The sequence below is a fragment of the Sturnira hondurensis genome, unplaced genomic scaffold (genome assembly GCF_014824575.4).
Source record: "Sturnira hondurensis isolate 20B ecotype Veracruz unplaced genomic scaffold, ASM1482457v3 Scaffold0022258, whole genome shotgun sequence".
Taxonomy (NCBI): domain Eukaryota; kingdom Metazoa; phylum Chordata; class Mammalia; order Chiroptera; family Phyllostomidae; genus Sturnira; species Sturnira hondurensis.
The window spans coordinates 266,378-290,371 of NW_028094889.1; the positions used below are offsets into that span (position 1 = coordinate 266,378).

The 23,994-nt window shown below is 36.3% G+C and overlaps 1 protein-coding gene across 3 annotated transcripts in view; it reads right to left on the reverse strand.

Annotated features, from left to right (window-relative positions):
- Nucleotides 1-688: 688 nt before the first annotated feature.
- Nucleotides 689-23,994, reverse strand: part of ATP6V1H (ATPase H+ transporting V1 subunit H) — a 130,814-nt gene continuing 107,508 nt past the window's right edge. For all 3 annotated transcript variants that reach the window (XM_037035370.1, XM_037035371.1, XM_037035369.1), the window contains one exon: nucleotides 689-1,026. In XM_037035370.1, the coding sequence (XP_036891265.1) occupies nucleotides 966-1,026 (61 nt within the window). In that variant the 3' untranslated portion in view covers nucleotides 689-965. The remainder of the gene's footprint in view (nucleotides 1,027-23,994) is intronic.

Consider the following 23,994-nt stretch of genomic DNA (forward strand, 5'->3'; position numbering starts at 1 on the left):
GACACATATAATTTCAAAACATTTACAAAGGAGGAACCCAAAAAACTGGTATTTATAAAAAAATTTGTATTTATTCTTACATGTTTAAACATTGGTCACCTTCAAAGTTCTCTCTATTTGATGCAATACACCTAATGAGACATTTTTTCCACTGTTCAAAACAGTTTTTGAACTCATTGATTTTGATGCCTTTTAGTGCTCTTGCCATTTGTTTTGTTTTACCTCTTCCACATCAGCAAAACATGTCCCTTTGAGAACTGTTTTCACCTAGGGAAACAAAAAAAATTCACTCGGGGCCAGACTGGGTGAATAGGAAGGATGTAGCATGAGGGTCATGTTGTTTTCAGTCAAAAACTGCTGAACACTCAGCATGATATGGGCAGGTGTGCTTGTAAATCACCCATCATGTCATGGGCAAATGTGCTGAGTCTTCAAAAATATTCACTGAAGCTGAATACAGCCTCTCACAACATCACCAGCTGGTACACTGATACAGATAGGTTCCTAGAACACTCATCTAGTGGGGGAAGTCTGTATAAGGGGTCTGCCCTCCAAGATAATTCTGTTTTTTGGGGGGACCCCCTGGTGCTTGCTGTTCACTACTTTGCAACCATTCTCCCAATTTGATTGGGACAATACGTAATTTTTGTTAAAGTCCAAGTACAAAATGAGTAAAAAGAGAACCATATTTGGAGTGAGAATCCTTTAATAATTATATTCATTTCCAGAGAACAATAAATATAGAAATACAGGCAATATATGTAACAGTAATATTTTTCTTAGATACAGAAGACACCTACTCTTTTAATACAAGTTAATGGGCAAACACTTTTACCAGAAAATCAGCAGTGGGAAAGCTATACAACAGAGGAAAGTTACAAACAAAATGAAAAATCATTTAATTACTCAGATTCACACTCCAGGTGTTGTGTCACAGGTGAAATGGGAAGGCTGGAGGGCACACTTCAGCTTCGGGCAGCAGCTGTCTGAGGTTGCTCAGATTGGAGCTGTTTACCAAGATATTCCCTAAGAAAATACAATAATAAAATAACAAGGTAAATTAGAATTTAAGTAACAAAGAATCTTTCAGGATCAAAGTACAATATATACTCTCTTGTATTTTAAGATATCAAAATTAATAAACTAGCCCTAGTGAACAAATCCTTTCCAAATTTCAAAGGTACCTATACTGGATGAAGTTCAAACCCTCTATTTAAAATACACAAGCAAGTCATTGCACACACAAACAAGTAATGCTGCATATGACTAGAAGGCAATGCAATTACTTCTCAGGAGAAGCCTACTTTACTGTTTAGGTAAAAGCCTTGTTTACTGCTGCAGCCACTTCTGCAATCCAAGAAGTTTAAAAATTAATTTAAGTACGATTCCACTTAAGTGGACTGATACATTAAAAACACACTCCCTGATGTTAGAGAATACAAGTATCTTTATCTGAGGATGAACACAAAAGCACATGAAAACAACATCAAGAATCACAGCACTTGGTAAGAGCTTCGAGTCAGGGAGCACTGACTCTGCCCTGGCCCAGTCTAAACCTTCAGAGATGGCTGTACTGAATCCACAGAGCAATCACAGAGCGGAGACACACTATTCCCATTTTACTGACAGGCCATGATGTTCTCCCGGAGAAAATAAATTGAATACGCATTCACAATATGTGTATCTCTTGCTCTAAATTACATACAGATATCACTGTTAACTCCAGGAGAGAAAGCAATCTTTACCTGATTTTCTGTGAATGATTTGCCCAAATTTTGGTTTTGAACTACCTAATAAGGACAAGAATATCTGAAAGTTTCTCTCTATCATAAGAAAAAAAGCATGAGTTTTGAAAAGCCTCATGGAGACCTGGGGCTTGCCTTCCAGCTCCACCACCTCACTGCCTCCAGAGTTGTGGGACAAAGATACTTTGTATGTTAACATGAGGGCTAACAGAAAGGCACTGTGTGGGAAGTCACTGGCCCAGGGATGAGCAGAAGGTACAATGGGGTCCATGTCATCCCTCACTCTCTTCAACTGGTTTTTCAACCTCCCCTGGTCTGAGTACCACTGTCAGGGAACAACCTTTCGGTGCCACTAGCATCTACCAGTAAATGTGATCATGCCTTGCTCCACAGAGGTACAGAATAAGGGCAAAGGGCTGTTCTAAGCTGTTTTACTGCCTTGCTCTCCCCTCTGGTATCAGCCCAAAGTTATCACAGGTGTGAAGTAACATTGGAATAGGAAACAGTTCTGTGAATTAGAGTAAGTGAGGTGTCAGGAACCCACCCCCAGAAGGTGTACAAAGGTGAACAGTAATTTAAAATACTGTTAGACTAAATGAAACTTTGTATAACATGAAAATGGTTTATGGTCTTTTAAAAATCCTTACAGGAAAGGTCTTATTACTGACTTATTGTGGGTGTCATGTTAAAGCATGTAATATATTCTTATGTTAACTAGGAACTACCCTGACCTGATTTAAACAATGGAGATCTTAATTTTCAACCAAGAATAAACAAATAGTTCTAATTTATGCAAAGGCCAAAAGGAAAGCCATCCTATAAATTTTATTTATTTTTAAAAAGATTTTATTTACTTATTTTTAGAGAAGAGAAGGAAGGGAGAAAGAGAGGGAGAGAAACATCAGTGTGTGGTTGCCTCTTGCATCACCCACTGGGGACCTGGCTCACAACCCAGGCATGCACCCTAGACTGGGAATTGAACCAGCGACCCTTTGATTCACAGGCCAGCACTCAATCCACTGAGCCACACCAGCCAGAGCTTATCCTATGAATTTTAGTGGACAGAAAAAGAGCAGGAGTTTATGGTCACTATAAATGCCACCACTCCAGGGAAGCCTGCAAGTAGGAAATATTTGTGACTGCATAGGTTTATTTGCTTTGGTTTGGGGGGTGGGTAGAATATAATATTTATTACAAAATTTCCAGATCTTACATATTTTTCTACATATACCTAAGGCATTAGGCTGAAATTAGATATGCTTCATTTCAAGAGGGCCTTCAAATATTCCAGTTTTGACTGTTGGATACTTAAGGTAAAGGGCAGCAGAACCTGCCAAGCCCACATTGCCACTTGGCATATTGACAGTTTTAAGTTGTAGGCACCTGAAAAACGGCAAATGCAGGCACAGGCTTTCTATGAATTCCCTGTATCTGCCTAAAAACACATCCTCTACAAAGGACTCAACTCTCATAACCTCTCCTCAGCAGTTTCATCAAGCAGAGAGCATTCTCATCACAAGAGACTGAAGTCCACACCACCGAGAAACTTTGTCACAAACTACCTCCCACCCATGTTTCCTAAAAATCATTCATTCTGTCTGCCCCCTTCCTTTCCCCTATTAAGATGTACTTTCAGCCTAAATTCTAAATCTACCTCTTTGAGTTACTTATTTTATTCCTGGTATCTCCCATGTGTACAAGAGGCGTACATTTTAATAAATGTTTTCTCTTGTTAATCTGTCTTCTGTTAATAGGTGTCTCAGCTTAGAACTCAGAAGGGCAGAGGGAAAATAATTCTTCTCTCATACAAGAGTGATCCTGGAAAACATTTTAAAAGTGTACTCAAAGACACCATGTCATCCTTCAATTACAATCGCCTGCCTGTGATTCCTTCAGTAAAGGACCAATGTCAAGGACCATATTCCAAATGTGTTTCCAAGACAACTGGTGTAAGAAAATGACCAAACCTCCCTGAGCTCAGCACTATGACTGCTAAGTGATCAGAAAGGGTCCTTGTGGATTTGGTCACTAACATACACAGAGGGTCACATCGGCTCCATCCCTTTCAGAGACATAAAGGATGGTTCATTTCCACACCAGATTTAACTAATATTTCGGGAACAACAGTGGACACTTGGAGGAGGGGAAGAGATTACTGATTTCTTCACAAAAGAGACATAGAATCAAAGTAGAAGGATACTAAAGCATACAGCAAAGGTGTGGTGTTCTGGCAGAGAATTAAAAACATACCCAAACCTGCCTTCTTCCCCACCAGTCTCTGCTCCTTTGTCTTCCTGGTCAGAGGTATTTATTACGAATAATATACTCTACTATAGTCTCACTTTTTTACTGCATACAGTGCCATTGAGGCATTCACTTATTTTTTTTTAAGATTTTATTTATTTATCTTTAGAGGGAAGGGAAGGAGAGAGGGAGAGAAACATCAATGTATGGTTGCCTTTCGTGCGTCCCCTGCTGGGAGTTGGCCTGCAGGGAACTGGCCTGCAACCCAGGCATGTGCCCTGACTGAGAATCAAACCATGATCGTCTGATTCACAGGCCTGCGCTCAATCCACTGAGCTACACCAGCCAGGGCGAGGTAGTCACTTCTTTGTGAACTTAGTACCTGGCACACAGAAACCAGGGCCTCCTTTCCTCTGTCTTCTAACTAAGAATTACGCAATTTAGGGTTAAGGCAAAGAAAGGAAAAGGTCACATATAGATGTAAATTGTTCAACCAAGAACTTGAAAGTCAAGAACATGACTTGAGGTATTACAGGTCATAAAATGTCAAAAATGTAACAGAAGAAAAGTCCAGATGGGACTCATAGAAAGATGAATCACATTTCTTCCTCAGGCCTTCTTGAAAATACTGGGTTGGCCACAAGGTTCATTTGTTCCCCCCGCCCCATAAGATGGCTCTAGTAGCATTTAGTTGTTTTTAACTTCATTCAAAACAACTTTGTTAAACTGTATTCTGACAGCTGTCCTATTAGAGTGCATTAAAAAATAAACTTTTCAAAATTGGGGAATATGTAGCCATTTTAATATTGACAATGGGCCCTGGCTGCTGTAGCTCAGTGGATTGAGCACAGGCCTGCAAACCACATGATCGAGGTTCGATTCCCAGTCGGGGCACATGCCTGGGTTGCGGGCCAGTTCCCAGAGGGGGACTCACAAGAGGCAACCATAGATTGATATACATTGATATTTCTCTCCTTCCCTTCCTCTCTAAAGATAGATAAAATCTTTTAAAAAATACTGAAAATGGAATATTAATATTGAAAATGGAACATTTTTGGCATATTATTCTTTATCATTTCAAGAAAGGTAAAAATGAACTGAAACACAGTATTTGTGCAGTGTATGGAGAAGGTGCTGTGACTGACTGAATGTGTCAAAAGTGGTTTGCAGAGTTTCGTGCTGGAGATTTCTCACTGGACGATGCTTCAAGTCAGGTAGCAGTTGAAGTTCAAACTGGGACATTAATTGAGAACAACCAATGTTATACCACATGGGAGAGAGCGGACATACTCAAAAACATCAAAATCAATAAAGTTATTGGTGAACATGAAAAAAATATATTTTATGGAAAAAACAAAACAAACTTTTTGGCCAATCCAACAGTATGTTTGCTATGGTGTATGGGTTGTTAAAAATATCAGAGAGAACCAAAACAAGACTCAACTGAAATAGATACTGTGTTCCAGAAAGAGGACCATTGGGGGAAATCTACTTCTTTGAACTTGGCGTGTAAAATGTTATGGTCTGCTCTTTTGATGTTAAATGGCAACATGTAGTCAATGAAAGCATTCCCAAGACTCACCTAAGGCTGCCTCTGAATTCTCTGTGACCCCAGCCAGAGGGAAGTGCTGACACCAAGTACCTGGGGCTGAGAACACAGAATGGCTGCCACATTCCACACTCTACTACACGTCATCATGCAAACATGATTACAGGTATATCCATGTTATTACCCTCCATCTTGACAGTATCCCTGCGAGGCAGGTGTTATCGCCATTTACAGGGAGAGAATAGAGCCTGGGAAAACTTCAATAACTTGCTCAGGTGCAAAGTGAGCAAATGGTCTGGCCAGGACTCAGATCCTATTCTCTTTCTACTGTAAGGCTGGCTGCCTAGCCTCCAATAAAAGCCCAGAAGGTGCAGAAAACAGATACTCTTCCTATTCACTACTCAAAACAGTTTTGAACCCATTGATTTTGATGTCTTTTAGTGCTTCTGCCAATTTTTTTGTTTGTTTCACCTCTTCTATATCAGCAAAACATTTTCCGTTGGCTTTTTTGCTCCAGGACAGGGGGAGTCACTTGGGAGAGATGGGGAGAACAGGGAAGGTGAGGCACCGGGGCCATGCCATTTTGGGTCAAAAACTGCTGACCATTCAGGATAGGGTGGGCAGGTGCTCTTACAAAATCACCATCATGAAACAGACAAACACAGTGAAAGTGTCTTCAAAAAAATTCACTGAAGCTGAACACAGCCTCTCACTACACCACCAGGTGGTACACTGATACAGATGGGTTTTTAGAACAGTCACCTAGCAGGGGAAGCCTGTACTACAAGGAGCCCAACCTCCAGAAAATAATTCTGGATTTTGGGGGGACCTCCTTATATTTAAATTTCAAACTGTCTCCACAATACTTTAAAATGTTGGCTTAGGAAAAGTAGTGACCAACCTACTATTGTATCATTTTTTTATTGTACATGTACTATTTTTAGTGCCTGCTATTGATTAAGCACTGCACTACCAACTGCTTGATATGTATTTTCTCAGTTACTCTTCACAATAATATGCACAAAACCTACAAGTAAGACCCATTTTATAGGTAAGGAGCTGAAATTTAACAATGATAAATAACATGATGTAATGTTAGGATAACTAGTTAGCGGCAGGAAGGGTATTTGTACTCAAATCTAATTTTAAAACTCGAGAGTCTTAATCACTTTATATATCCACCATTATAATATTATACAGAGTATTTTCACTGCCCTAAAAACCCTCTGTGCCCTGCCTGTTCATCCCATCCCCAACACCCCTTAAAACAGTTGGTCTTTTTACTTTTTCCTCAGCTTTGGCTTTTCTAGATGTTATATGGGTGAAATCATACAGTATGTACACTTTTCAGATTGGCTTCTTTCACTTAGTAGTATACATTTAAGGTTCCTCCATGCTTTTCATGGCTTGATAGCCCATTTCTTTACAGCAATAAATAATAACCAGTTGTCTAAATGAACCACAACTTGTTTATTCACCTACTGAAAGATATCTTGATAACTTCCAAGTCTGGCAATTATGAATACTGCTGCTATAAACATCTACATGCAAGTTTTGTGTGGATATAAGTTTTCAACTCCTTTGAGTAAATACTAAGACACACAACTGCTGGATCATATTGGTAAAAGTATGCTTCGTTCTGTAAGAAAGCACCAAACTATCTTCCGTAGAGGCTGTACAATTTTGCATTCCCAACAGTAACGAATGAGAGTTCCTGTTGCTCAACACCTTCACCAGCATTTTGTGTTGTCAGTGTTCTACATTTGTGACAAACCAATAGGTACACTGTTGCATTTCATTCTTGGTTTTTTTTTAAAGATTTTACTTATTTATCTTTAGAGGGGAAGAAGAGAGGGAGAGAAACATCAATGTATGGTTGCCTTTCATGCGTCCCCTGCTGGGAGTTGGCCTGTCCTCTGCTGGGAGTTGGCCTGCAGGGAACCGGCCTGCAACCCAGGCATGTGCCCTGACTGGGAATCGAACCGCGATCGTGTGGTTCCCAGGCCCGCACTCAATCCACTGAGCTACACCAGCCAGGGCTCATTCTTGTTTTAATTTGCTCTTCCCTGATGACATATGATGTGAAGCATCTTTTTATATGCTTATTTCCATGAATATATCTTGTTTACTGAGGAGTGTGTTATGGTCTTTGGTCCATTTTTAATTATTTTCTCGCTAAGAGTTTGTTAAAGAGTATTTTGAATAGCAGTCCTTTATCAAACGTGTCTTTTGCAAATATACGTTCCTATTCTGTAGTGTGTCTTCCAGCTATAATGATGTTGTATGTCACAGAGCAAATGTTTTTAATTTTAATTAGGTCCGGCTTCACAATTATTTCTTCCATGAATCAAACCTTTGGTGTATCTATCTAAGAAGACATCACCATATCCCAGGTCATCTACATTTTCTCCTATATTATCTTCTAGGAGTTTTATAGTTTTGCATTTTACATTTAGGTCCATGGTCCTTTTGAAATACTTTTGTGGAGGATGTAAGGTCTATGTCTGATTCATTTACTGAGATATGGATGTTCAGTTGTTCTACCACCATTTATTGAGGAAAATATCTTTGCTCCATTATATTGCCTTTGCAATAAAACTGCATTTGTCAAAGATCAGTTGACTGTGTTTATGGGGGTCTATGTCTGGGCTTTATATTTTATTCCATCAGTCTATTTGGTTATTCTTTCACGAATAGCACACCATCTCAATTACTGTAGCTTTGTAGTTGGTCTTCAAGAAGTCAGGTAGAGTTATTCCTCCAACTTTGTTCTTCGCCTTGAATGTTCTGTTGACTATGCTGTGTCTTTTGCCTCTCCACATAAACTTTAAAATCAATTTGCCATATCCACAATCTGCCAAAATTCACACAGGAAGATACAGATAATCTCAAGAGGCAGACTGTTCCGTTCAAGGAATCAGTCCATTTCCTCTAGGCTATCAAGTTTGTTCATAGCACTATTCATAGTGTTCATAGTTTTTCTTTTCTATGCTTTCTATTTCCATGGGATTGGTAGTGATGTCTCTCTCCTCTTTCATATTAGGAACATTAGGAATTCGTGTCTTCTCTTTTTTTTTCTTAGTTGGTCTGGCAGAGGCTTATGTTATTAACTTCTTCCAAAAAACTAATTTTTGGTTTCACTGATTTTATCTACTGATTTCCCATTTTTAATGCATTTGATTTCTTATTCTTATTATTCCTTTTTTCTACTTAGTTGAATTTAATGTGTTCTTTTTCTCATTTCCTACACTGGAAATTTAGATTATTAATTTTCAAGCTTTCTTCTTTATTAATGTATGCATTCAATGCTATAAATGTCCCTTTGAGCACTGCTTTCACCCTAGTCCACACGTTCAAAAGTTGGGGTTTCACTTTTATTTAGTTCAAAATATTTTGAAATTTATTTTGAAATTTCTTCTTTGATCCGTGTGCTCTTTAATTCTCACACATTTTGGGATATTCCAGTTACCTTCCTGTATTTCTTTCTAGTTTAACTTTATTGTGTACTAGAAGCAACACTGCATGATTCCTGTTCTTTTAAATTGTTTAAGGTAGGTTTTATAGCCCAGAATGTGTTCTACCTTGGTGAATATTCACTGCAAGCTTGAGAGAAATGTGTATGTTGTTGCTGCTGAATGAGTCAGTCTACAGATGTCGACTATATCCAGTTGATTGATGTTGCTGTAGAGCTTAACTATGCCTCTAACAGACTTTCTGCCTGAAATCTGTCCAATTTTTAGAGTGTTGAAGTCTCCAACTATGACAGTGGAATTCATCTATTTCTCCTTACAGTTCTACTAGTTTTTGGTTCACACAGTGTGATTGTCCACTGTTAGGTGCATACATGTTAAAAGCTTCTACATATTCTTGGAGAACTGACCCCTTTATCATTATGCAATGTCCTTCATTATCTCCGATAATTTTTCCCTTAGTCTGAAGATCATTTTACCTGAAATTAATATAGCTACCGCTGCTTTCTTTTGATTAGTGTTAGCATGGTATATTTTTCTCCATTCATTTACTTTTAATCTATATGTGTCTTTATATTTAAAGTGGGTTTCTTATAGATCACATATACTTGAGCCATGTTTTTTGACACACTCTGACTTTTAATTGGGGCAGTCAGACCACCAATATTAAGGTGATTATTGATATAGTTTATTTTATATCTACCCTATTCAATACAGTTCTCTATTTGTTGCCCTTGTTCTTTGCTTCTACTTTTGCCTTCCACTCTTTTTCTGCCATTTTTGTGGTTTTAATTATTTTATATCATTCCATTTTCTCTCTTTTTTTAGCATGTTGGTTACACTTTTTTACTTTTTTTAGTGACTGGCCTAGTTTGCAATATACATTTATAGTTTACCCATGTCCAAATAATATATCACCTCATAAGGAGTGTAAGTAACTTCTAATAACCAAATAATATAATCCTAATTACTTCCTCCCACCCTTAAAACATTGCTTTCATTTATTTCACTAAAAATAAACATAAACTTATTTTCATATTTCTTGCATAGCAGATCCACTAGGAATAAATTCCCTCAATTTTTGTTTATCTGAGAGAATTTTTATATATCCTTCACTTTAGAAGGGTAATTTCACAGGGTACAGAATTCTAGGTTGGTGGTTTTATGTTCTCAGTACTTCAATATTTCACTCCACTAACTCTCTTCTTGCTTGCTGGGTTTCTGGAAGTCTGCATATAATGCTTATTTTTCTCTATAAAAGTAAGGCATTTTATCCTTGTGGCTTCTTTCAGGATTTTTCTTTTTTCTTTCTTTTTAAGTTTTATTTGTTAGTTTTAAAGAGAGAAAGGGAGAGAGAAAGAGAGAGAGGATCACTAATTTGTTGTCCAACGCATTTATACATTTACTGGTTAACTCTTGTATGCACCCTGACTGGGAATCGAACTCACAATCTTGGTGTATTGGGACAACTATCTAACCAACTGAACAACCCAGCCAGGGCCCAAGATTTTGTTCTTTATCTTTGATTTTCTGTAATTGAAAAATTATATGCCTAGTATAGTTTTTCTTTTTCTTTTCATATTTATCCTATTTTGTGTTATCTGAGTTTCCTAGATCTGTGGTTTGGTGTTTGACGTTAATTTGGGGATATTTTCAATTTTTATTGTGTCAAGTAGTTCTTATGGTCCTTTTCCTGTTGTATCACCATTGTGTGTATATTATATCTGCTGTAGCTTCCCCACAATCCTTGGATACTACTCTGTTCCATTTTATTTGTCTTTGTTCTATCTCCTTTTCAGTTTTAGAGGTTTCTATTGATATATATTCTAGCTCAGAGATTATTTCCTCAGCCATGTCCAGTCATCTAATAAGCCCAACAAAGATATTCTTCATTTATATTACAGTGTTTTTGATCTCTAGCATTTCTTTTTGGTTCTTTAGTAGATTTCTATCTTTCTGCTTACACTTTTCATCTGTTCTTGTACGTTGTTCTTTATCCACTAGAGTTGTCAGCATATAAATCACAGTTGTTTTAAATCCCTGGTCTGATAATTCGAACATCACTGCCGTGGCTGGTTCTGAAACTTACTGTGCTCTTCAAATTATGTTTTTTGCATTTTAGTATGCATTTTAGTATTACTTGTAATGTTTTCTTGATATCTGGAATATGACATCATAAACTAGATAAAAATAAGGGAAACAGGCCTTCGGTCAAAAGAAAGAAAACACTTTATAGTTTTATTATTAGGACTCAAACTTCAGTGACTCTGGTCTGTGAACTTTGCAAATGTTTCTCAGGGTTGATTTTTTTTTAATCCTCCCTTGGGTGGGGCAGCATGGCTAGAGTCAGCTACAGTTGATTTCCCTTCACCAAATCAGTTAAACTCTACTAATATCCCAGTCAGCACGGCTCTGGTTAACTAGTTTCTCCTGAGGACAAGCCTTGTTAAGAACAACAGAATGCCCTGATGTATTTCAAAATGCTTTTTTCCCCCTTGCCCTTGCCAGAAGCCCAAGAGGATTTTTCTCCAATATTTACTGTGAGAACCTAGTCTAGTTTCTGGAGCTAAACCTCAATCTATGATAGGGGTCCCCTATGATTTGATCCCCTTAGAGATTTTAAGTCTCAGATTCAGCCACACAGAACCTCCTGAAATTCATCAATTACTGTTCAGGTTTTCCTTCCCAGGCACTGGTTCCCACACCAGTTTCTGCTTGGGAGTCTATGCTCCAGGAAGCCTTGACTCCCTATATTCACTTATCTGACTCTCCAATCTTGTACGACAGTGGTTTGCGTTGTGTCTTCCCCTCTCTTATGGATCCAAGAACTGTGGATTTTTCATTCTGTTCAGCTTTTTACTTGTCACACTATAGTGGTGACTTTCAAGCTCCTTACATGCAGAACCAGAAACAAGAAGTCCTTCCTTTTCTTTTTCAGTTCTGGTTCCTGATCAGCAAGTGGTTACAACCCAAAGCAATCTACAAGGCAGAGCATGCCCCCTAAAGAACTACATTACACACAAATCTAGTTATGCAAGCACAGTGTAAAAGAAATGCCTGTGTTACAAGGGCTTGTAAGAACAGAGTTACCAAGATAGTATGCAAGCCAAGTCCACATTTAAGGCTTATTATAGACTCCTTTTTCCAGAATTATACTTAGAATGACTCTTAAGTGAATAAGGGAGGAGAAGGTCTAAATAAGAAGCTCTAAAAACTTTTCTCCAGTTTTTAGATCAGTGCTTAACATGTTCTAGGAACTCAATAACTGTCTAATGAAAAGTAGTTGAAGAATCCTACAGGCAATTTAGAATGTGAAAAAGGATGCATTTTTCTCCTGTAGGGAAATGTACTGAAACACCAGGAGAGACAAAGATGCCAGCAGTTAACTTACCAAGTACTCCATAATCTAAACCAATTACTAGAAAAATGTTCAAACAAAATTTTAAATGATTTTAAATTACAGTCTGTTTATAACACAAGAAAACTCAACTAAATCCACAATAAAGACACAATATTTTAGAATACAAGTTCAATGTTTTAATGATATGTAGTGGAAAGTAAATTAAATTAGCTTTATAATGAAGCTTAAAAGATCTCCTGGCCTATAAAATTATTCTTCAAAGAATCATTTTCCCACAAAATGTGCAAAAACTAAAATAAACCAAAACAAGTGAGCCAGCTGTTCCCCCAATATGAATTGAGTCTCAGAGCTATCTAAAGAATAAGCAAGTTATGCAAATTTGAAATACTACATACAAAGAAATAAAAGATCTTTATAGGTTATTTGACTGATTTTATTTGTAACTAAAAATATCTATTATAAACCTTGGGAGTCACAGGGCTTCTCTCTCTTCTTTCCCCCCCAACATCCTGTTTGCCTACAGGTTTTACAGACTCTGCCTTACTAAGTGGACATCCTCATAATCCATGGCCTAGATTGAAAAAAAGTAAGTCTTCTTACTGGCACTTTTTCCTCTAGTCTTACCTCTCTAATCCACTAGCCCCCACTATATCTAAAACTGTCTTTCTAAAATGACATTATTTTTACTATCCCTCTGTAGTTCAACAATCTTCTGTAAAGAGTTCAAACTTCTAAGCACAGCAAGATGGTTTTTCATAACTTGGCCACTATTTACATCTCCAACTCTACTTCTAGCTTCATAACCAGAATCCAGCTGTTCATAAACACTGGAAGTCCCAAGGAGGGTAAGGATCTCTCTGGACCTTGATGTGGAACTAGGTCCACTCTCCATATGGCTACATAACCCTTTCCTAGACCATGGCAATGCAGCATGTGCTTGTCACAGTCCCTGAGAAGATGGCTGACATGCCTCACAGAGTACCCGCTGGCATTAAATACTTTCTAGTCATTGAACAGTCTAGTGTTTTCCCCAAATTATAACCAGTAAAGATAGCTTCGTGTAAACTTGGAAGTCGAATATAAATTTTTTAAATAAATAATTACTGGACATACCGATGATCATCCCCAAGCTTCTCTGTCAAAAACTAGTCAACCCATAGCCACAAGGATGAGGGCTACACCCTAGGAATGGCAGCACAGTGAGCTAGAGGAAGCCTAGATCCCTGAGCACTTACGGTTTTGGACTGCCAAGCCCCACATTTTTATATGAGACAGAAATAAATATCTATCATGTTTAAGCTGTTACTATTTGGGGTTTCTGTTATGTTGTTAGCTGGAACTATGCTACCAATCATTTCTCCTCTTCAATAAACATATCAGTATATATGCTATACTACATATACACTACTTTTAAGGCAAGTATATGTGACTAGGTCAAACACCTGGTACTTAAAATATACTAGGTAACAGCTTACCTACAAACTTAAATAAACTCAAACAGATGGCAGTATAATTCAAATTTTTTCAATACCGAAATTCTGAAAATTTCTTCAATATGCAGCAGTCCTAACATAATTTCCACCTGATAGCTCATCTATTATTTGTTGCCCGTATTTCTAATTCTCATCCATGCAGATGATCGGAAAAGCTGTGATATCAACCCAGAGCTAACAAAATAAAGTCTAACAACAAGCAACACAGAAAATCTTAAGCATCCCAGAAAATAGCCAGCAAGGTCAAAGTAAACTATGAACACATAATAATATCTATCCCATTGAGAGACTAATCATTCAAGACTAGTTTAAGCAAATAAGTAGGAGAGTAAAAAAATTAAATAAAACAAAACAAAAAAGCTTTTTAATAAAGGTAGAATGTGATGACTTGCTTTTATAAAATCCTTTGGAAAGAGATGTATGTTTCAAATGAAACGTTGATGATGTTTCTAAAAACATAATATATGAATGAACAACTTGGTCTGAAGAACACTTGCCACTGATAAATCATGTCAGTGGCAGAAAAACAAGGTAAAAGTTTTAACGAGCAAAATGTAGATTAGATCAAAACTCTGTTTTAAACATTTTAGAGCACAACTTATACTAAAAAAAAAACTATGCCAAAGATCATTCAAGTAAAAAAGAAAATAAAAACAAGTTACCTATTCTTCTGGAGCTGCCACAAATGAGAACACTTTCAGTAACAGTTAATATTTTGTTCTCCAGACAAATCTATACATTTTCTTTTCTTTATAATAATCAACACATTTATTTACCTATAATTTATATTTGCTCTAATTTAACATGGTTTTAAGACAAAATAATTTCTACTACCAATTTTTTTTCCAAATTGGGAGCTCAATTTTCTGTTCTAAAGTTTCAACTTAAAATTTTATTTCAAACTAAATGGTTTGTATTTGTCAAAACATAAAAAGTCTATTCTTATTGCTCCAATTTTTCAAAAGTATGTATTTAATATTTTAAATCAAGGTATTTAAGGTTTTTTTTATTTCTTCAGAGATAATAAATCATCAAGATTAAAGTAATGGCTACCAAATTCTAAGTAGATAGATTGCTACCATAAGAACCTCAGAATATTATTTAAAGAACAAAGAGGCAGAAACAATTAACATATTCTGCTATCACCCAATTAATAACTTCTGTATACTAGAAATTCTAAAGCATTAAAAGCATAAAGCATTACAAAAAAGAGAGGTATGAGAAACATTACCTCAAGGAGAATACAAATGGTAAGAGGGTGTATTTTTTTTTACGAAAAAGTGTATGATGATAAGTAATAAAACAGATAATTCCATATACATGTACTTGGGGAAGGACAAACAGGTCTTGAAATTATCAGGTTATAAATCACTACTTGTAAAACAACTTTTAAATAGATATTTAATATAAGTTTAATATATGCTCTTAAATACTTTAAACTACTATATTTAAGTTATACAAATCATTCTGACTTCACTGCTAAATGGGCATAACAAGCAAAAATGATTAACTGAGAGAGAAATCATCAACATGACTTAAAAAGCCAATATACCTCCCAACAAGCAAACCGTATTTAGTCTGTAAAATTGAAAGGCTATGATGAAAGCTGTATTTACTTTATCCAAATACTTACTACTCATATTCTGTCTACTCCTAAAAAAATTTGGGAAAATCTTTAACTTAAAGTCTTAGGAGTCAGGCAAAAGCTTTCCTTACAAGTTTCCTTAGAATTTTCTTAACACCTATGAAGTAAGTCACTTTCCCTTTCAGTGCCAACAGAATCATCACCCTAAATCTAAAGTCACGTCAGGAAATGGAAGTGGAAAAGCATCTCTTTCCATCAACCAAGGGCCAGGAGAAGTACACAGTGATTAAATAAAGCAAAAAGAAGGGAAAGCCAGGTAATCAACCTACTGGGGCCAATCCATTAGTTCTCTCATGCAGGAAAGGAGTGTCTGATTGCTGGGCAAGAGCTACACACAGCCAGCTTTTCTGCACAAAAGACAGGGTGTATTAGGAACAAAGGGAAGAAGAGATTTTTAAAAACTAAATAATTCAGCCAACTGCAGACATGGTAGCTGAAATCAGACAGAAATGACAAGGACTTGGGGTGAAAAAGGAAAAGAATAACCAGGACAGTAAGCAACAGACACAGACAACGAAAATGGAGGAGAGACAAGATGGGCTCATTGCACAGCAAAACAAAGCCCTGATCAGTATCTTGTCAGGAACTCTTACTGTATGTGGGGAGAGAGTATAAGCAACTATACACCCAATTAAAGCCCCCAAGTATGCCTTACTGAATAGCATGATAGAGTAATACTAAATTTGAAGTTTGGGTTTACACAGATCCATGTTCAAATCTAATTGCCATATATTAGAGAACTTGGGCAATTTTTTAGCCACCCTTATGCACTGGACTTCATCTCTATAAAAATGACAACAGTAACATCTATCTTGCAAAGATGTGTGAGGATTTAAAAAGATAATATATATCCCTGGCCAGTGCCTCAATAATGTGAATTCTCTTCCCTCTCATAGTCTTGAACAGAACTGTCCAGTCTACCTCGGTCGGCTATCTGTAGCACATGCAACAATTGAGAAAGAGTGGGAAATACTTTGAACATATTTAACAAATTGCATTGCTTCCTAACTACTACCTATCCCCACCCCACCTTCAAATCAAAAATTTAGAACAGAAAACCTTAAATCTTTAGCTATAAGAAAACATTTATTCGGCACAAATTGGAGACTTACCCCTCCCAATTTACCAATTCATTTCAGTGAACACTGATTTGCTAAATCAGTCCAGACAAAAAAGTATTAATCTCATCAGTAGAAGGGGTACTTGACAGGGAAGTTTGTCTACATATTAATAGTGAACATTCCCTACCTAGTTACCTTTCCCGAACCAACCACCTCATCCTCACTCTTCAGGCCTTCTCTCCATCAATTACTCAGCTCTTTAACATTCAAATTCTCCCACTCTAACACACTTTAAACATCTAAACATCTCCTATTTTAAAACAAATGATGAGAACAAAAATCCAATTTCTACCTCAGGCACCCCTAAGCACTGTCCTTTTTCCTCCCTCTATTAATGAAGCTTCTAGAGAGAGCCACATTGACTTTATTTACTTCTTCACCATCCTCAGCTTGCTCCAGTCTGCCTTCTGAGGCCATTAAGGGCATCAGGCCAGGTCGCCAATGGTATTCTTGTTGCCAGTTTCAGTTCTCCTCTTCCTTGTCCTCTGGTCTATATTTTACACTGCTCACCACTTATTCATTCCTTATTGAAATAACCCCCTTTCTTTTTGCTTCCCTATGGGCCTATGCTCCTGGTTTTCTCCTAATTTCCCAGCTATTTCTCCTTAGAAATGGTTTTCTCCCATCCCCACCCCCCCTTGTGTAAAATCTACTCCTCTGTCAGCCCCTGAAATATTTTTTCTCCTTTTATTTTGTATTTTTATTACTAATGAGATAGAACTTCATGTTTCTCAAACCTTTGTAATTCTCGTTTTGTGAACTGTGTTTAAGTTTAATTTTTTCAATTAGAGTTTATATTTAATATTATTTTGTATTAATTTCAAGTGTTTTGTCTCATTCTCTAACACTGGTTCTTAACCTTTTTGGATCACAGACCTATTTGAGAATTTGATAAAAAGCATGGACCTGTCCCACAGAAAATACTTATATACACATTTTTGCACACAATTTCAGGAAGCTAATCCAAAAACCTCCCAGGCAAAGAAATCCTATCCTACACATGCTTTTTTCTGGGCAATCTCATCCACTGTCATGATTTCAATCTTTTCTTTTTTGATTACTTTGGATCTATTGCTCTAACTTACTTACGTTCCTACACCCAAACCTGTATTTCTGACTCTTTTATTTCTCCTTGGATATAATTCAGAGAAATCAAATTCAACGTGTCAAAAAGAAAATCACCTCTTCACTGCCATTCAAATCCAGTCCCTCCTCTGTCAGGTAAAAGAAAGACAAATAACCAAGGAATAGGCATGGCAGGACTCAAAGGAACGCCCCATGCCCAGCCACTGAGAAGGGCATGCCCAAATTGAGCCAGCCAAAAGTAAGAATCTCAATACAGGAAGACACAGGGGTTCAGCTGGCTGCTGCGGAGCCTCCATGACAGGGTTTGGGGCAGGGAAGCCATTCTATTGAAAAGAACTAAGCAGAAGGGCTGCAGACATGAGAAACCATGTGGACCGAAGAAAAGACAGAGAGAAACAGTTGCCTTGCTTCCTGCTAGCTTTCTGTTTCCCAGTTGCAGTGAATCTTGTGTGGCTTCCCCTAGTGTTAGATTCTGTGAACTGCAATGACATTCTTATAGTATTTCTTCTTACATATAAGCTAAAGTGAGTTTTTGTTTGTTGTGGGAAAACGGAGACAACTATATTCAAGCATCAATAATTTTTTTTAAAAAAGGACAACAAAAAAAGTTCAGACCTTAGTTTACTAAGGTACTCTGACTAGTAGAAACAATTACATTCCTGTTTTGTTCTATTGCATCATCTAGTGGCTAACTTGTTTCTATAATTTTATCATTTACTTTATTTCCTTGAAGCTCTTACTTAAATGTGTACTTTCTACTGACAATCTATAAAAACACTGCAAAGATTTTTCAAAATTATTATCTAGCCCTGGCTGGTGTGGCTCAGTGGATTGAGCACCAGTCTGTGAACCAAAGAGTGGCCAGTTCGATTCCCAGTGAGGGCACACACCTGGGTTGCCGGCCAGGTCCCCAGTAGAGGGTGAATGACAGGCAACCACACATTGATGTTTTCCTCTTTCCCTTCCCCTCTCTTTAAAAATAAAAAAATCTTTAAAAAATTATTACCTAAAGATAAATTTTTAACATCTCAACTTTATAAAAAAATGCAAGTTAACAAAATCAGACCACATATTCATACATAAAATAAGATACATCTTGAAAGAAAAATAGCAAAATTGTTGTAGATTGTCAAAAGATGGTAAACTTGATATATTTTATTTCAAACATGCATAATACTATGCAAAGTATATCTTAGAAAAGGAAGTAGATCTATGTATGTACACATACATATATATATGCAATTTTCTGATGTAGGCAGAACAATGTTAGACAAATGGAGTCTCAAAATTATGCTAGTTATTATACTAACATCACTAACATAGATGTTATTATAATGAACAAATAATTGCCTTACCAAATAAGACATCTCATTCACTTATACATCTAATAACTGCAGAAAATGAATATATGAAGTAAACTGAATGCCTCATGATCAACTTTCTTAAAACTGTCTTAATGCTGGAGAACACTCACTCTTGGTGTACCAAATAAAATCTTTAGTACTAACTTCTGATGAAAAGCATGGTTAGGAGATAGTTTTCCTATGACTTTATAACATCTATCATTAAAACACTCAAGAAGAGATCAAAGATGTAATGTCATTTCTACAAAATCATAAATGAGCTAGAAAGCTGATATTGGGTCATATTTCTCTCAAGATCACTATCTGAAGTGAAACTTATCAAATACTAATTAGGTGCAAGAAGAAAAGAAGAAATAGAAAGAAGATAAAATTCATGTGGCGTGGGAGAGCTAAGCTCTGGAATACAAAGTCCCTGGCCATTCTCTCTTCCTCTTCCAGTCTCCCAACACAAGGCAGACTAAAGTATGTTTGCTACAGACAAAGACTATGAATATGAGCTATGTTTTTTTATAGCATCACATCATTGTACCATGGTTATATAAGTAAAAACTCTTTACTGTTCTTAGGACATATGTGCTGAAGTATTTAGGGTTGAAGAGCTACAAGGTCTGCCACTTAGCCTCAATAGTTCAGAAAGAGAGAGGCTGAGAAAAAGAAAACAAATGGAGCAAAATGTCAAACAACTGGTGAATTTGGGTGAAACATACACTAATTCATTGTACTGTTCTTGCAACTCTTTAGTAGTTGAAATTCTTTCCTATAAAGTTTAAAAAAAAAACACAAATCTTCCTAAGAAAACAAATTTCTTTCCACACATCCCCTTTCCATTGCAAGCAGCAGGATGAAAGCTATACCTAAAGATAGGGGTGCAGGAAACCTGAAGGATCTTGGGTTTTTTGTTTGTTTGTTTTTTCAGCAGAGTTGCTCTACCAGCTCTGTATGTATCAGCACAGTTTACATTACATGAGAAAAAGAAATCCTTTCCTTGTTTTTAAAAAAATCTTAAAAGAAACAAATTAGTATTCATATTACTACGATTATCAGATCGTTCTGAAATCCAAGACAGTACACATGACTTCAAAGGTAGCCTTTCAGAATTACTGTAGTTCAGCTATTCCCAGACTCCTAACTGGTTCTGGTGACACTGCTGTGCTTTCCACATACAGCATGTTCACAGACTGCCATTGCCTGCAAATCCTCCCTGCACTCCAACTTCATCTTCACCAACTCTTTTGATCCTTCAGACTTGGCCCTAGTGTCTCCTCACCAGGAAATCTTCCCTTTTGAAGGCCCAGCATAGATGAGGCTGTTCCCAAGCTCCTATGACACCTATTCATACTTCTGTCAGAGCTCTCATAGCCCTACACTGAACCTGTGTGCTGTGCCTTTATTTTCCATTTCATCTCTATTTTAGCACATACCAAAGTATCTAATAAATATCTCTGTCCATGCCTGAATTAGAGACAAGGGTTTCTGATAACACAGATAAAATCCTCACCTGGGAAAGTAACTAGATACAACATACTAACATGTTTTTTTTCATAAGACATTTCTGGGCTGTTTAAGCAGGCTAGGAAAACTCATCCAAGAGACTATTCCCATTTCAAGCATCTACAAATACTTAATTCATAAGGAAAGTGAGGCATGAAACTTCTGAAGGTATGAGAAGTACAGGGAAATGTTCTCAAGCTTTGACAGTGTGTAGGCGTAAAAAATATATTTTAGGAAAACTTCTGGCCCTCGTATTAACACTGTGGTACCTTTTCACAGAATTCATATTTTTTAAATATAAGTCAGAGCTGGCAATTAATTTCATTTAATTTATGTGAGGAGTTTAAATTTAGGGTAGGTACCTACTGTACTACTGTATATTTCTTTTAAAATGTAAATTCAATTAAAATTCAATGAAAGGATATTTATATCAAAAGCTGTCTTTCTTAAGATGGCAGGCTTATCACTTCAAGTTGTCAGTGGGAACAAAAACTTGTTGGCTCATTTCTGTTACCCATGAGATGTTTTCCCCTGATAAGATGTAACATCTGGGTGACATATATAAAAGGAAACTAAGAAAACAGTTTTAAAAAAACCTCTTAGACTAGTAAATATAAAGTTTGCTTAATCTTTATTTAATTGTTAGCATATTCTATTCTATTTAGGTGAATTTGATTGTTTAAAGCACACACACACAAAGCCTGTGAAATGACAAAATGTAACTGCCCTGACCAGCAAAAGAAAAAGAAAAAAAAAGCATTTAAAAGCTAAGCAAATTGGTTCATTTTTCTCCGCCTCTCCTTACTAGACACAACTCTTCTTTTGTCTATGCTTAACCAGTCCTTCAGAACCCAATTCAGGCATGTGTACATCTAAGAAACTGATCTTAATCAAACAAAAGCACAACATGAACTTGACCCATAAATACTTACTTATACTTTAGTCACATACACCTATGTATGCAATCTGAATTTGATGTATTTAAATATAAAGTATGTAGACTCTATTACTCATCAGTAGTTTTATTTCCTTTACTGTAGAAATGCTTATTATCCACCTCCTCCAAATGTTCATTCAGAATGGTACTCTACAACAATCTAAGATTTATGTTATGCTGGTATTTCTTAATCAATTTTAATTAAGTGATACATAATGTCCAGAAAAATAAGAAGTTAATACAACCTGAAAACATCTCTAACTCACAAAGTTGAAGCAACCTTAGACTGGGAGACTCAAAGTTGCTCAAGTGATATGGAGACAACAGCTTATAGCTTATAGAATTCCTTTTTACTTGAAATTGGCTTTAATAGCTATTATTTTTAAATCAAGTAATATTTGTTTTTTAAAAATACCCGAGACATATGGCCTTAAAGATGTTTTCAAAGGTTCCACCATTAAAAGTGTCATAAGGATAACATGGAAAATTCCAGGCACCCAAAGAGGGAAAACAATTTTCTAAATTAATTCTGAAAATGTTGTATGTTCATGAAAAATCATATGAAGTGTTTTAGTAACATGATTGTTAGCAATAAAAAGTTAAAACTTACATTAGGGCTTTTTCTTCAATTTAGTTCATAAGTAACTATTTTATAGTCACTGTATTTATGGCTGTGTACTAATAGAATAACTAAAATAACCTCAGAGAACAAAGCACTATTGCCCATACCATTGCTCGGTGAGTTCTTTATTCCACTATTTCCCTACACATAAAATATCTAGAAAAGGTAATACTCTTCGAACTTATTTTTCTGCTTGAAATAAGGGTGAAAAATCCCAGCAACAAGTAAAAAATTCTATATGAGATCCACTACCTACAAAATTCAGTGTTTCTTTCCTGAAGTCTTGAGCTGTCCATACGCATACATTGTTGCTTCTGAATTACAAGCTGATTACATTTTAAATCATTCTGTAGGAGAAAAATGATGACATTTTATGATGTTAAATTACAAAGTATAAACTGAGGGTACATATAAAAGTTCTCTAGAGTAAGTTGTCATTTTTTATATATTCTGCCAAACTCATGAATATAAAAATCCAGCACTGCTCAAAAGAACAAGGGCATGCCAGGAACGCACAGTGGGTACGGGAAGATCAGAGATCTCCTGTGTCCTTCAGGAGGGCTGTGGGCAGGCATGACTGGCTCCAGGCCCCCTGAACTAAGGAACTAAGGAGGCACCTGTGTGTGCCAACCATCCCCTAGCAACTCTATTCTGAGTCATAATTCCTCCACCAAATCAGTGAGGGTTATTTCTAATCCATTTTCCAAGGCAAATAACAGATATCAAGTAGAAGGGGAGAAACACTGGCTATCCTATGAAGACCTGTAACTTACGGTAGTAATTTTGAAATTAATCATAAACTTGTAAAAATTATTTTCACATGATATAACTCTGTACTACATGTTGTATAAATCAGAAATAAATCCATCTCAATATTATCAAGAAGTGTTATATTTAAGTCCTTAAACAAAATAAAAAAATCAGTATCAAAAGATAGCCCAATTCTATTATTTTAAAAGTATCCAATTTATGCTTAAAATGTAATTCTACCCTTATAGTTAAAACAAAACAAAAAATTGTAAGTAAATATTTCACTGTAGGAAAGGAAAAATAAATATTTATTTATAACCAAAATTATACTTTATTCTAATAAACACAGATAGTTTAGGATTAATGTAACATCAAATATCTAAAAATCACTTATGATAGAAAAGTAAGAGAAAATCAAGAGTGGAAACAGTGTCCTAGGAATCTTCTCAGTTCAGCTGAGGAACGAAACAATGACTACAGATAACTAGCAAAAGTGCCATGAAAAGCTGCTGCTGCCACTGCCATTCTGGCAGGGTTTTTATTGTTTTCATCCATGATTGTATTTTAACTATTTTCTATGAAATATATCCCATATAAAAATTCATTTTAATTAAATCAAAACAAGCAAATGCTAAGACGACACAAAGTCAACCGTGTTTCCGTGTTTTTATTTGGTGTACAACATCTTTGAAAACCAATACCATATTTTAGGTAATAAAAGCCTCCGTTTTAGGTAAGGAAAAAAAGCAATCTTTACCATGATTTAATAAGGACAACTTGGTTACCTGCATAAAGATTCTGATTCAAAAACTTTTTACATTTGGGGATAATGCTGCTACAGATTTACTTTCCAAATAGTACTCTATTTGGTCTCATATCTATTAAAGATAAAATAAATTGCTATTACTTGACCAATTTTCATTCTCTGGCACAAAGAGCCAAAGAATTACATATGTCACAACAAAATCTACAAGTCACATGTGAATTCTAATCTTTCTTTAAATGAGATTTCCTTGCCCTGGCTGGTGTGGCTCAGTGGACTGAGTGCCAGCCTGCAAACCAAAGGGTTGCTGGTTCGATTCCTAGTCAGAGCATATGCCTGGGTTGCAGGCCAGG